The 16,549-nt window shown below is 40.3% G+C and overlaps 1 protein-coding gene across 1 annotated transcript in view; it reads right to left on the bottom strand.

The window, feature by feature from the left end:
- LOC108897210 (WD repeat-containing protein 7) overlaps positions 1-16,549 on the bottom strand; it is an 84,174-nt gene that overhangs the window by 31,230 nt on the left and 36,395 nt on the right. The window contains 1 exon segment of the mRNA XM_051072757.1: positions 11,307-11,420. Coding sequence (XP_050928714.1) covers positions 11,307-11,420 — 114 coding nt within the window.

Here is a 16,549-nt window from a genome sequence, read left to right as displayed (position 1 = left end):
AGCAATAGCAAAAATGTACATATAGCACCTTTAAATGGCTGTTAAATAAGCAGATAAAAGAAGAGAGGTGGCCATTCCAACCATGAGTCATGCTAATGATTATAACCCCTACAAAAACATCAACATTCTAGGACGTTAGGATGGTTACCGAGAATCGTCGAGATGGCCACTAAGTGGATCCATCATTAAATTCTTGTGGAGATCCAAAAAAGCACCAAATAAGTCAGGGTGAATTGCGGGAAATTAAAATTATCCTTTTGATGATGCAGGACCTTTTAAAGACTAACCGATGCCCTCAGATGTGAGCTTTTCCGTGGACACGTGGCAGGTATAGCATCACTTCCTGTCTCTGTACCTGCTCCCGTCTCATCCCGTGTGGACGGATTGATTGATTTTTGAAGTCTATTGATCCGCTTCCTTCACGACCGGCAGATCTATTATAATAACATTGTATCTAAATCCTATTTGTTGGCCAACCTGCTCCCAAACGTAACCCAATAAACTAAAGAGGGGGATGGACGAGCTCCCTCCTCTCTCTGCTCGCCTCCGCTCGGCTAAATCTTCATAAAAAACAGAAATGGATCGGGATAAAAAGGCTTTCTGGCTGAAATGACATTATCCATAAAGGAAGGAATCTATTAAAAAAAGGGGGCAGGATGGTGTAATGCAACAACCTGTGGAGTCCATGCAATCAGTGTAAAAATATGAACAACTGAAATGTTAGCAGCAGAAGAGCTCTATGCCCTTTACGAAAAAGTTGAATTAAAAAAGTCAGAAGTTTAAGAACACCCCATTTTTCAAGGGAAAGGATAAAACTAACGAATGAATAAAATGGAGGGAGGAGACGAGAGAAACAGACGAGAGGGAAATGAAGGTAAGTGGAAATGAAAGATGGAGCAAAACGGAAGAAGGACAAAAGTGGAAATGAAAGAAAGAAGGGGAACATAAGTGATAATGGGAACTAAGGATGAAGTACATGTTAGGATGAAGTAAAGAATTAGGTGGGAAAAACAGACCAAAAGGAGAAAAGAGCTAAACAAAGAGAAAGAAAGAGCAGAGCTGATTTCTTTGTTTGAGGAGCTGTAATCAATAATAAAATCAACAATGGACACACAGACACACAAACAATGATTAGCTTCAGTTCTCAGCCAATTAACTTCATGTCCTAAACAAACGGCTGTCGTCCACATAATAAAGACTGTTCATTTATCCTCACGATTTAATTTAGGGACAATTTAAACAAATACGAGTACGAATACAGGTTTTTGAATAGTGACAGAATCTAAACTTTACTAGTACTGAAGTTTGCTGACAGTCTACAGTATCAAATGTCTCGCCATAATGTAGTTCATTATTATAATTGCTGTTGGGTGAAATGGCTGAAATCAGTATTAAAATTATAAGCAAAACTGATCAATTACTGTAAATAGCAACTTTAATTATTGCATTATTTGACACAATAGATTAAATCTAGTCATAATAAACATAAAGAGAAGGATCTATAAACAAACTGTATGCGTATTTATGTTTACATGATCATCAGTGTATCTCTGCTGAGGAAATTAAACCAACAACCTTCCCATGCCTTCCCTCTAGTCCCGCAAACCCACCACCATCTTCCCATCATGCACCACAACTCTGCCTCCATTGGTAATCAATGGGAGACTGGTAAAACCTGATCACCGGGGACCGAGGGAGGGGGATCAATACCAGCAGGAAACTGATGTGAGAACGAGGAGAAAGTGAACGACAGACAGTGAAGTGCTGTGAGAGAAAAGATTTAGGGGGGGAAAAAAAAGAAAGAAGTAGAAATCAAGCAAATAAGTGTAACTATGAAGGCAGCCTCAAGCCAAAGACGAACCTTTACATGTCTCTAGATCAAGAAAAAGTTCTATAAAACAAAAGACTGGTGTTGTGAGGGTGGAGGGCGGGAGGAGAAGGTAAACGCTGTCCTTACAGCAAATGTCAAGAGACGGAAAATCTGGGGGAAATAATTGAAAACACAATTAAGTTGATAGAGAAAAAAGATTTGAGTCCCTGAAACGGTCGCTGCCCTTCCAACCGGCCCGAGTCCATCTGAAGGTTAAGTGTATTTTAGCGTCTTAAGACACAGACGGAGGAGCTATCTGCGCTCACTGGAAACACAACGCTTCAATTAGACAGTATGGGAGGGGGCGGTGAGGGTCGTCCACATGAGATACCACAAACAAACTGAATGTAAGTTTGTAGGAGACGGAGGCGAGACAGAGGCAACCTGCTGTTTTTACTGGTCATGTAGAGAAAACAAAGCCTATTCGTCTCTCCGACTTCTGAACTGAAACATGGCTGAGAGGTGTAGATTACCCATGATTCCTGGCTGCTGGAGCAGGAAGTGTTGTCGCTGTAACAAACACACCAAAGTCTTATGTTTTCAAAGTTTCCTGGCTGGATATCAGAGATGAACGCTGGTTTTTTAATGAGATCTAAGTCTTTTTAACGGATCTACAGTTCAGCATTAAGGTCTTTTCACACTGGGGCTGGCTGTATATTTGCGGACGAGTATTTCGCACTTGCACATTCTTTAGTCATGACGGGGTTTACGTAAAAAGACCCTAATGGTGTGTGATTGGAAAGCCTTTATTCACGTTGTGAAAACTCAGAAAAATCTACCTCCTTGCGAAAAAATTACATATATTAATATTCGCATTCTGTGGGAATGTCTCATTTTTTAAATTATTATAAATTTTTTACAATTACAGCACATGTGAATTAACTTTATAGCACGACAGACACTAAATAATGTCATCCTGTGCTCATTTAAATATATTTATTTGTGTTTTATCTATTATTTTGACTCATTCCTGACATTTTATGCACCATATTTTTTGTTCCCTGACTTACCTAATAAGTCAGTGCAGCAGTAATGGAGAACAGATGCAGCATCAACACAGGAAGGAGGATTTTTCTGCAGTGACTTCTCCTCTCAGTCACATTAACTTCACTTCATAATTCAGTAATAGTGTATGAAAGCACAGATTGCCAATCTATTGAACTGCCTGAGGTCTTTTCTTTTAAAATCCTCTATTATCAATTATGCGTTTGTTTTGCAGTTTAATTTGCGACCCGACAGGTTTTTAATACAGCCAGTGTTTTCGTCACTCGCCGGCTGTCACATTCACGCCGTTAATGGAGCGGTCTGAGAAATGGCTCTGGATGTTAATTTCCCTAATGCAGAGACAGTGGACGGGGGCCTCCATCACAACGCTTCTTCATAAAGGGGGAATTATTTTTTATTGAAGACGCTGCAGCTTCGTCACACTCTCCTCGCTCACGGAGGAATCAAAGCTGTCTGACAGAATTAGATTTTCCAACTGCAGCAAATGAAAAGCAGCACAAACTTAAAGAAGAGGGGGAAGGAGAGTGTAGAACTAGAGAGGGTCATAATGGACAAAAAAAAGAAAAACTAACATCTTATTAAACAATTAAATCATTTATATAAATCCAACTGGGTCAAATTATCACATTATTTTTAATTTTACTGATATTTTAATGCTGACTCCATTATATCAATACATCAATGCTCAATTTAAAGTTGTAATCCTTCAGTTTGGATGAAACAAAATGATCAGGTGAGTCCAGGTAAAAGCTGGGATCCTTCACTGCCTAATTTCAACTCATTACAAAATTGCTAATTTTATTTTATTAACTTAAAATATCAGAATTTTGTTTCTTATTAAAAATATTCTTTCATATTCTAATTTTAGTTTTTTTTATTAAGCTTAAAACCTGCTTTGTGACTTTGTTTTAAAGTGGCGATAGACAGCTTTTTTTGTCGTTACTTGTGTGCAGATAAGAATTCCAGATGGTTGCTACTCGCATCAATAGTAGTGAACATGCTAGTTTTACTGTTTATAGCAGTTATGTCTTATCAGTTTCACAATAAGTCAGTCATACAGATAGTACTGCTCAGTTTTTATCTGCGAACATGTTGCTATGCTGTTTGTATGAGCAAAATAATGCGTCAAGCGTTGTTATCAATTGGTATTGCTAACAATGGCTAGCAATGGCAATGGCTAGTCCGAGATATGTTTGAATCAGTTCACATTTGTGGCGATCAGTTATTTATTTGATCAGTTTGAACAGCGTTTTAAGAACGTTTTTAAGTGTTTCCATTAAAATTCAATTTTAACAACTGAGATGTTTTTCAGGTGGAGGTATCCATGTTGCTAATGCTAATGCTAACAGCCAGAAACAAACGACTCATTGTTAGTTTCATAATCTAAACAAATAACACGTTTCCTGGCAGTGACCTTTCTAAAACAAATGGTGAAAATTACTTTATTGCGTTAAATAAAAACAAAAATCAACAAACAAAAGTACTTAAAACCACCTGGCAAAGAGGTGACAGACCATTTTTTGTGTAAAAATGCCACAAATTCTCAGTTATTAACAGATCTGCTTCACTGAGAAGATGGAGGGGAAATGAGAAAAAAAAGGCTGATGACAGGTTTACAGTTTGTTGTGTGGAGTCTGAGGCATCGGATCAATTCATGATGTCTGACAGTTAATCTGACCTGATTAGATACAGCGAGCAGACCCGCACATTGAAAAGAACAAATTGCCTGAGAACATCTGAACTCAATATGTTCCTGAACCGAGTCGCCGCTGACAGGGAAGCAGAGGAAACACAAAAGAACGACGACAAAGGACGAGAGCGAATGTGAAAGTAAATGACAGAAAAACATGGACGGAGGTCGGTACTTTGCTTCAAATTAAAATGAAGGACTCTAGCTTCGCCCATGCTTGCTGATCTCAAGAGTATTTAAATCTGATCTGGTAGGAAGCCTGTAGAGACTATGTATGTAAAAACACTGGGATGACACACAAACATTTAAATGATGTGGGTCAGGGTTGATCTGCTGATTTGTCTGAATTCCCTCCATCTCCTTCTCCTTCCCTCTCTCTCTGGCTTTGTCCCATTATCTCATTTCCATTTAAGCCGATTAGAGTGTGTGTTTTCAGTTTTATGAGTGTGTGTGGTGAGTGGAGGGTCCTGAGTCTCTGAGGTGAAAACTGAGCTTCATCCTGATCAATGTGACCAGTATTAACATCTGAATCTGCCCACAGGCCTGAAAACTCTACATTAAAACACTGTGAGGACTCGCTGTCTGTCTGCGTCTCCGTCTGATGACACAAATACACTATACTACACTATACTATACTACACTACACTACACTATACTACACTATACTACACTATACTACACTACACTATACTACACTATACTACACTATACGATACTATACTATGCTATACTACACTACACTACACTACACTACACTATACTACACTATACTACACTATACGATACTATACTATACTACGCTATACTAATACGTATCACATTACACTAAACTATAACTATACTATACGATACGATACGATACTATAAAAATACTTATCACATTACACTATAATATACAATAAATATACTATGACTATATATCAGATTGCACTACACTATACTATATTAAAATACTATAATATACTACAACATGTCTTATTACACTATACCACACTATACTATACCCAAACTATTATACAAGACTAGACAGTACTATAACACATCATACTATACCGTTAAATATAACACTATACTATGCTAAACTATACTATATTATATTGTACTATACCATACAATACTATACTATACCATACTATGTTGTACTATACTATACTAAAACACATTATATTACATACTACAGTATAACACCATACCACATTATATTATAATGTACTATATTACATACAATACCATACTATAATATTATAGTACACCATGTTATACAGTGCAGTACTTTGATGTGTTCTATACCAAACTTTAGTACAATTTCATACCATGAAATACTACACCATATTACAGTATATTACACTATACCGCACTACATTATGTTACACAGTACTATACTACACTATATACATACTGTACCATACTATTACACATTATATACTTTATAATACAATTTCAAACCATACTATACTACAGGATAATATTCTATACTAAACTGTACTTCACTGTACTATACCATGCAACAGTATACCTTACCATACTCTACCATAATATGCTCTGCTGTTCTCTACTGTACCATAGTATACCACACTGTATCATACTGTACTACTACGTTCGATGTTGCTGTTTCTGTACCAGAGCCACCAGAAATGCATTCCTGTACATTTATAACATTTGGACAATAACTTCACTCGTCTGTCTGTAATATAATAATATTCCCATACACCAGCTGGGTCCCTCGCTGTGCAAAACATCAGAGACACAATCATCAGAAACAATCAGGAGCCTCAGCTCTGAACATTTATCTCTCCATAAGTTCAATCTGTTCTGAGGAGAAATGTGATCTGACCCAAACGACCTCCAGGCTCTGATATTAGATTAACGGGGGAGGCTAGCGTTTCAGCTAACCAAATCACAATGGGGCTAATGACACCAAGAGGTGAGGGTCAGCCTGACCTTTGACCTCTGACCTCTATCTGTGCTGCTGCGGACCCATCACAACGAGCGAGAGAGAGAGACGAGGAGGAAGAAGAAATCCCTCCTTTGTTTTTCTTTATTTATACAAAACTGGACGAGGAACTGATGTGAAATTAAAAATAACACTCTGTTGTTATTATCTAATCTTTATTTAACTTAATATCTTAACTTGTATTTTGAATACAAAGATTAATCGTCTATAAATTTTAGAAAATGTTTAATTTAACATCTTGTTGGCTGTAATCAATCAGCTGATCATCCTGAATCCTGTAGACAAAATGCCCGCCAGCACAGAGAAAATGTGTGTTTCAGTGTATGAGGGAGATGGGGGTGATGGGACTGTGTCCAGCAGTGACCTCTGACCTCCCTGGGATCCCCCACCTCCATCAGAGACAGAGATGAGTCAGTGGAGACAGTCTTCCCTCTAGTGTAGAACCACACGACTGTTCTGCTCAGATTTGTCTTAAAGATATTTTCTGAACTACACTGGAGATACTGATGATATTATTGTATGAGCAACAATCAAAACACAAGTGTATAATACAAATCACAAAACACCCTGAGGTTAATCAACTGTAACTGGAATTTTTATCTTAATTATTAATTAGTGAATCATGAATCAGCAGGTGGCTGCTGAAACAAGTCATCACCACATTTCGGGGAAAAGTTCATTCGGTCATTGTCAAAATCCTGCGCTATGATATACAGAGATCAGGTATGGTGTTGTTCTTTGGTAATATAACAGGAGATACTGTGTCAAGAGAAGACAGATATTTACTGAAAATCTTATTAGCAACCAATATAAGAGCAGCTGACTCACAGGATAAGAACTCAAGAGGGGCTGTGAGAGAAGAAATGGACGATGTTTACATGTCAATGACTGAAACACTGAATAAGTTACAGAGTCAAATATGTTTTATAGAGGCGAGGCAACTCAGAAAGTTATGGTTGTTTGTTTTTCTGTGTTTGTATCCTGTTTTTAATGTTAAAAAACAACAAAAATAAAAAATATTTTCTTCTGTGTGTACGCTGAAAATTATTCACAAATTTTTTTGGCTGTTTTCACCCCTTCTCATCCTAAATCAAGTCTTAGAGAATGTAATACAAACAGAACTGCGTTGTGTAGTAATTATTCTCTTTACCAGAGTGTTATCAGTTCACTAATTGTTTATTTAATATATGTATATTCATTGTACACAGTATATTGTGTGTTATTTACTTTAATCTGTTTGTTGAGATGCTTTAGCAACAAATTTTTCTGTCACAGTGTCAAACCAGCAGTGTTTCAACGAACTGACATGAAGTGTGTGTGTGTGTGTGTGTGTGTGTGTGTGTGTGTGTGTGTGTGTGTGTGGATCCTAATGACATCCCCTGACACTGGTAGGAACATAATTACAGCCACACACACACACACAGACACAGACAGGTTATGTTGTGAGTGAGTGAGTGAGTGAGTGAGTGAGGGGTGGGAGTGGGAGTGGGGGGGTAGACTAAGGTGATGAGTCTATCGCCGTGGTAACAGCCTGCAGCCAACTGATTCTGTGGCTGTCGACATCTCTGTCTTTTTTCCTTTGTCCCCTCCTCTCATCTTCTTTTCCTCACCTTTTTTTTTTATCAGTGAGAGAGGAGAGATGATTAATTAATAACTCCTTTAATATAGATGCACAATCAGATCCTGTAACTGAGCTGTACTGTGATTAGAGTCTCCACTTTGATATTTCTGATTCGTCCATTTATTGTTTTGTCTATAAAATATCAGAAAATAGTGGAAAATGTCTGTCAGAAGTCCTCAGAGGAAAAGCTGACGTCGACATATAAAACAAAAAGAAGAAATACTGTGTGATCATCATATTACAATTATATATATGCAACTTTTCTCTGCCGCTAAACGTGTTTTATTATCCAACAAAAGAAGTGACAGAAATGGAGACAGATTTTGTCAAATAAGTTTGATGCTGAACTTGCAACGTGTCTTCTAGCCTGGTAAGTAAACAGGTGCTAATGCTAGCATTAGCTATGTGGCAATAGGAAAAACTTCCACAGAGTATCTGTTGTAATAGGTCATTGTATAAATGATGGCAGTGACCCAAACAAAAAAGCTGGTACTATAAAATAATTGTTTCTTTTTGAACACCTGATAAAAATCTGGACACAAAGCGGTATCATGAGACGGGACATGAAGGGGCTAGCTGGTTAGCATGTTAGCTTCAGTACAACAAAAGAAGTGATAGAAACAGAGACAGATCTTGGCAAGAAATAAAGTTTGATCCTGAACTCGTAACATTTCTTCTAGACTGGTAGGAAAACAGCTGCTAATGCTAATGTTAGCTATGTAGCATTAGCAAAAACTTCCACAAAGCACCTTTAAACACGACTATTATAAGAGGTCATTGTATAAACGATGTCTGGTAGTATAAAAGAACTATTTCTTTGTGACCACACCTCATAAAAATCTGGACCTCAGCAGCTTTTAAAGACCATTGCACAGCAGAAACAAAAACTTAATCTGTTATCACACACTTGGTACTATCACAAACTGCACATGAAAGACTGTAAATCAACCGGAGACAGGTTTCCCGATACAACACATCCTGATTCATGATTTTTAAAAATGGATTCTGCACAAAGAGGAGTTCACAAAACACAGAGCAACAAAAGAAGGGAAGGAACAATGGAAGAGCGAGAGCAGAAAAGTTTTACAACTCGATGTGTTTTTTCCTTCCATGGCAGAGGAAGATTCAGAGTCTGGTTGGTGTTTGAGGCGTCTGCTAACAGATTTAATACTGCAGAGACTGAATGAAAAAACCCCGCTGTCAATAGGAGAAAAATGAGCTGTGAGAAATTGATAAATTGTCACACACGTCTGTGATATTGACTGGTCTGAGAGGAGGAAGGAGGAAGGAGGGTGAAAGAGACAGTGAGAGCATGTTCGAAACATTTTTTCTGCGTTTTCAGAAAATATCATATTGTTGAGATAATGTAAGATGAATGAGTTAATTCTGATTTTATGTTTGTGATTGTATGTGTTTTGTTTTGTATTTATTTAATATATTAAATGAGATGATGATGATGATCAGCTGCTGCAGGAGGAGGCAGTGAGGCAGAGTTTACAGGTGTGAAACTGGTGGAACAAAAGCCACATTTAAAATACCACTAACTGATTTAACTGCATGAAGGTGCGATCAAATAGTTCCAAGACTGTTCCTGTTGCAAATGAATGGAGTGCAGCACGGTAATATGCATGCAGCAGGTGTGAGCAGTAACCTTTGGGAGTTGGTATTACACATTATGTCAAGAGATGAACATCTGGACCTTTGCTACATGTGTTTTTGTGGCCACTTGCTGTATATTTTTGATTTTACCGTCGCTCCCCAATCGTCGTTCACAAAATGTCGGCAGATTTGGTTGCCTGCGACTTCTTCCTCTTCCCCAAAATGAAACCAAAAGGTGCTGGGAGGAGTGTGTCGCTACCCAAGGTGACTACTTCAAAGGAGATGGCGGCCACATTTAAATCAGATACCGTTTTTGCTTGTTATAGGCGCAGTCTCAGGACTTTTTGATCGCACCTTATCTATGTAAATTATCCAGCTATAATGCTGTGATCAGTAACAAGCAGAGATGTAGATCTTCTCTCGCCACAACACCAGAATGATCTACCTGTCTGTCACAGTTAAACATTCAGGAAAATGTGACAAAAGATAAATGGACCAGAAAACTGTGTGTGTGTGTGTGTGTGTGTGTGTGTGTGTGTGTGTGTTTTCTACCTGTGCAGCAGGTGTCAAAGTTTCCTGGGGAGAATTATTTCTCACCTTTCACTGTGTGTGTGTGTGTGTGTGTGTGTCTGAGGGTGGAGGAGAGCATGTGTGCACACTAAACACCAAACTGCTTTTAACACCACGCAGGTCACAGTAGACCGGCACTGCACATGGGTTGTGGGGCACTGATTAGAAAACACACACACACACACACACACACACACACACACACACACAGTAATATTAACCTACATTTAGAGTCACCAGAGCAAAACACCAGAATTCTGCTGCACATAAATGATGAATGACTTTATAATGTTTTTCATATCAAACCAGATGAGACTCCACAGACCTTCTCAATTTTACAGTCTTGCTTCTCGTTGATTCGTTGTCTCACTTGGATTTAAACTCCAACTCCCACAACAGGTCTAGATATCTTTCGGGCATCATATGTCGGTGTGTCTCTCGGTTGCGTCTTTGAACTGTTTGCAAATAGCGATTGAGCATTTCTGATCTGAGGCTTAAACCGTCGCAGAGTGAAAAATCAGGCTAAAATCTCAGCATTTTTTAAATGTATTTGCTATTTATTTTACGTCTACTCTTGTCTTTCTTATTTTTATTTTCCATTTATCTTTTTTTTATTTCTTTACTACAACTCACACTCACCCATTCACACTCAGTGAAGCTACATTTGAGGCAGTTTGGGGTTCAGTATCCTGCCCAGCGTCTACATAAGGACTGGACATGAGAAGCTGGAGATCAAACTATCAACCTTCCAATTAGCGGACGACCTGCTCTACAGCCAACACTTTGTACCTACACATGCCTGCTCATCATTACACAGACCGTCCTGTGCAGACAATCACTCGTAAAGACTAGACCCAGCCTCACAAAATCAGACTAAACAAGAGATTCTTGTATCACGCATTAGATTTCTAGGAATTGCTTCTGAATGTGTTTAAAAAGCCAAAATCTAATCATCTAATTAACCTTTTGTTAATTAATGCAGCGTTTGTGTCCCTACCTGCCGTGATGTCGTCATCAGTGACGTCCATTTCCTCCTCAGGAACCTTGGCTTCGACCGGCTGAGCCTCAGGAGGCGGCGGGGCCGGAGTCGAGGGCTCTGTGGTCGTCCCAGCTGAGAAAAGAGAAAGAGAGAGAGAAAATATTTTAGTTAATATTAAATATCAGTCTGTACAATCACAGGAAACAGACTGACCACCTGGTAATGATTGTTCAGTGTGTGAGCTTCTGTGTTGGTCCTTATAATCAGGCAAACTGTCCTGGTTGAGAAGCTAATAAAGGTTTATTGGGGCCTCCTCGTTAGCTAGAGAATTAATAGACATAGACATAGACACACACACACACACACACACACACACACACACACTATATTTAGTGTTTTCATTTAGCCCTTATCTCTCCATTGCCAATTAAGAGTGGCTTTTCATTAGCGGCCGGGGCTAATGAATGATGCCGCGCTAATGAATGAAGCGGCTAAAAGGTAACAGAGCTGATGTCGAGTTAATCTCTGGGAGAACAGCCTAATTAATGAATCACTCACTCACACACACACACACACACACACACACACACACTGTTATCATGTACAAGAAAACCAAAAAAAGCCAAAAATGTTTCAGAAATTAAACATTTTGGGTAGAAAATGAGCAAAACTAACACTAATACAAACACGAGTTCATGCTTGAATGCAATAAAAAAAAACCTGCAATCACACCATGTGTAATTACATTGATTAATCCTGAAAACATTGTGCTCCATGTTCCAATTAACCTGCTACACTGCTGACAGTGTAATGACTTTGTACGCACAGTGTATACAGCCTGGTTTGCCAGTTATCCGTCTCACATGTTAAAGTGATAAAAACTTAATTGGACTTAATTAAAATATAACTGATGCTTCGCTGTGATTGGACAAAAAAGGCAGACTGATGTTTCTGTACAAATAGAGTTCAGCTGGCAGTTCACATGAGCTTTCCTGACATGAAACACAACAGCGTTCAGAGCGAAAACAAAACATCAGAAACAGAAATAAAGAACCAGTCATACTAAACATACAATGAACCTTCCTTCAGTTGCGATTATTGACTTTTAAAATGCTCCGCTCATGGAAAACTCAGCTAACATCTGGCCACCAGGGGGCGATCAAGACGTTTGGAGAAAAACAATGACGTTGACGTCAAGTGACAGTGGTGTAGTTGGTTTCTAGCTCATATAAAAGATTTTATGCACAGAAAACAAAACCTATCAATCTCTTGACAGTAGCTCTGACTTTAACTGAACTGAAACACAGCCTGAACGGTGTATATTACCCATGATCCCTCGGCTTCTGGAGCAGGAAGTGCTTTCACTGTAACAAACAAACCAAACTTCATTCAGAATTCTTGATATTTCAAAGTTTCCTGGCTGGATATCAGAGATGAACGCTGGTTTTTAATGACTTCTAAGTCTTTTTAACTGATCTACAGTTCGGCTTTACTCTTGAACTCGCTGCAATTTAATCACTCAGTTAGAGGGAGAAACAGGTCTGCGACAGGACGTAAACTCAGGTGTCCTCCAGTGAGATACCCGAACTACTTCCTTCCTCCATCCAATATGGAACTGTGGTTCATCTTCCATTCATTATAACTGTCCAGGCCGAGGGAGCTGAGGAGGAGGTGGAGGAGAGGGATGGATGACAGGGGAGGAGGATGCAGGGAGGGAGGAGACACTCTGCCCTGCTCCAAGGTCAAGCTTGTCATGTCAGCCATGACACATAGCTCCCAGCATGCCTTGTTAACCTCCAGGACCTCCTCCTCCTCCTCTTCTCCTGTCTGTTGCTCGCTCTCCTCAATTTAAAACACTTCCTTTTTCAGTTTCTTTTCTGTATTTGTATTTTTTAAAGCAATACTGACATAATGACATGTTATTTCATATATGGTGTATTATTTATTTTTGAATATTTTCACCTTTAAAACAAACAAATCTTAAATCTTTATGTGGTTTGTTGTTATTTTTCTAGCAGGAAAATCTCCCACCCATTCACTGTCTGCTGTTTCTATCATGTTTGTTTATATTTCATTTATTTTTCTATTTTATTGTCGTCGTAATTTTAACAAAATCAATATTTAAAGCTACGTAACTTCGCCTCCATCTACCTAGTGAAGGAAACAGGGAAGGAGGAAGCAGGAAACAAATAAGTAAAAGAGGCAAAGTAAAAGGAAGGATGGGTAAAGGAAATAAGTAAGGGATAAATGGCAGTGGTTAGGAGAGGAGTGGAAAGGAAGGAGACTGGAGGCAGGGAAAGAAGGAAGGAAGACAGGAAAAGGAGGGAGATAAAGAGCAACAGGGAAAACAAAAGTGGGAAAAGGAGGAAAAAAGGAGGAGGAGAGGTGATGGGGGACAAATGTAAAAGATAAAAAAAGGGTGAGGAGGAGGAAATGCAAGGATGACAAGAAAGAGCATAAAGGAGGAGGAGGAGGAGGAGGAGGAGGAGGTGCATCTTTAACAGCAGCAGCTTGATGAGTGGCAACCGATCGAATAGACAAAACTAAAAAACAGAGGAGAGAGAGAGAGAGGGGAAATGGTTACTGCTGTTCAGTGATCAAAGAAACAGCTGCTTCTCACACAGTTTGACCCTTTAAAACTGTGTGTGTTCATGCGTGTGCGGAGGTGAACAATGCCAGCGGACTTTGTTTAATCAAGTGTGTGTGAATATGAGAGTGTTAAGTGTGTGTGGAGCCTGTTTCCGTCCCATCCAGCCCCCCCAAACCCCCAGGGTTGACTCTTTTCGCTGCCCAGCCTCGTAGCCTCTCCCCTGGGCTCCCTCCTCCTCCTCCTCCTCCTTCCTGCAGACTCTGGATGGACGTCTTCCACCTCAAAGATTAAAGCCTCACGCTCGTGTTTTGTTTAGACATTAGAAGCCATTTTCCAAAAATGCTGAACTGCTCCTTTAAGGTGAAAACCCAGTTTCTCTCTCTCTCTGAGTGCACATTAACAACTCCTGTTTCCTTTGTGTTAAAGCCTTTTAAACACTTCCAGGAGAGCTGAAAGGTCAGTCATGGCCGCCGCTGTGTGTGTCTGTATTTGTGTTTGTGTGTGTGTTGTCTGGTCAGCCTCCATGCTGCGACTGTGGAGCTCTGTCACTGACTCAGTGACATTTCCTAGGCACTAAAAGCTAATGGATAAATACAGGTGTCTCCCTTCAAGCGCCGACCACTCTGCTGCTGGAGGAGGGGGAGGGAGGCTCGAGAGAGAGCAGAGTGCCTATTTGATGATAGTGTCAACAGTGCAAAATAAGTCCCATCACTCCACTTACGTTACACTGATCCTCCCATGTGAATGACAACAGAGCCAGAGCCAGTTTACATGGAGCCTAATATTCAGATTATAGTCGGATTAAAAGCCCAAACAGAATAAAAATGCTCCAGATGAACACATCAGTCAGATTAAACCTTTTCATAAACCGATCAGAAGAACACATTGAACAAAAACGATCGATGACTTTCCAGCTGGGCGGCACGGTGGTGCAGTGGTTAGCACTGTCGCCTCCCTGTAGGTTCTGTCCGGATACTCCACACATGCAGGTTAGGTTAATTGGTAACTCTAAATTTCCAGTAGGTGTGAATGCGAGTGTGATTGGTTGTTTGTGTACCCCGCCTCTCGCCCAATGTCAGCTGGGAAAAGCAGTGTAGATAATGGATGGACTTTCCGGCTGCGTTCTTCCGTGCACATGCTCCATCTTCACTAAAGGGATCAGGTAATCCAGATTCACGTGTCTGGGACGGGACAGGAATAAAAGTCAACGGAGCTGGCAATCGCAATAGTCTGATTTTTATTTTTTGTTGTTTTTTTTTTTTCACATTTATTGACAGAGACAGTGAAGAGAGACATGAAATGAGAGAAAGAGGTCCAGACGGCCGGCTAGGAGTCGAATCAGGGTACACACCCTAACCATTTCGGCCATCGGGCCGCCCTAACAATATTTAAGTTTTGGATGAATGAATAAACGCTCTGTTGTTGTGTGGGTGAAGACGCACGGTGCAGCCAAACAATAATGGAGTCGGAGGATTCGGAGACGGCCGTACAACGCACAGTAAATGACAATGATTCGTGTGTGAACCCGGTAGACCTTGGCGTAAAAACACAACACAGGAACAGCATGGGATGGAACATTTTTGTGGGAGTGGGAGTCATTCCCAGACCGGACGAGAGTGAAAATCCACTCCGGTGTGGATGCTTAAACCTGTTAAAACTGCTTGATGTGCACGAAAGTGACCAGCAGCTATTTTGGTTACAACTCTAATCTCACCGTTCTTGCAGTTTGGATGTGAGTGGTTCAAGCAGGATCTACTGCAGAGCAGGTGGTCAACTAATGTTGAACAAGAGTTACCGCTGTTGCAGCATATTTTTTCAAGGGATAAACATATTTTTTGACATTCAATTCCAAAGCTTCAAGGCATGTTACTGCTGCTGGTGTTGGTCAGAAGTTGACCTGCAGGTTTTCTGTGAACGGACGCTTCAGGATCAGGGACCAGAAAAGGTCGACACACCCTGTTTCATAGGAAGGGAAAAGGGCGCTGGATTCTGAGTTCAAAAATATGTGAAAATGACACGTGGCATTTAACAAGAGACAGATCCAAGCAGAGGTTCAGGTTCACAGGACTTCTCCAGGGGGGATTCGGCACACATTCCCTGACTCTCCCGAGATATTCCAGGATTTCCAGGACCGAGCAGGAGTCGTCTTACTGTCTGTTTCAGTCCTGCTGTGTAGCACACAGATCAAATTCAATGACCCTTTAACCTCTCTCTCTCTCTCTCTCTGTTCCCTCCCCCCTCCCTCCCCTCTCTCCCTCCATCCTCCCCTCTCGTCCCCTGAGGTCACCGGTCCATCACTCCCACACCAACCTCCCTTGCCTGCGGTACTGCCGTGGTAACACAACACTGACCGGTGCCCCGTTTCCATGGCAACCGTTCCCCTGAGAAACCCCCAGCATCCTCAGCAACCACAGGGCGACTCCTGACGCACACACACACACAGCATTTTAGAAGGCAGTTTCTAGTAAAAGAAGGTGGAGATTCACCTTTCTTCCCATCAGCAGGTCTAACTATAGACAGACAGAGAGAGAGAGAGAGAGAGCAGGGAATAAATAAAGATGGAGACAGACAGAGAGAGAGGGAGAGACGAAGGAAAGAAGAAGGATAGAGAGAGGACAGACAGATATTTCTGATTTGTTCAAGTGTTGTACATATTATGACGACTTGTTAA

The sequence above is a fragment of the Lates calcarifer genome, linkage group LG9 (genome assembly GCF_001640805.2).
Source record: "Lates calcarifer isolate ASB-BC8 linkage group LG9, TLL_Latcal_v3, whole genome shotgun sequence".
Lineage (NCBI taxonomy): Eukaryota > Metazoa > Chordata > Actinopteri > Centropomidae > Lates > Lates calcarifer.
This window is presented reverse-complemented; position numbering and strand designations above follow the sequence as displayed.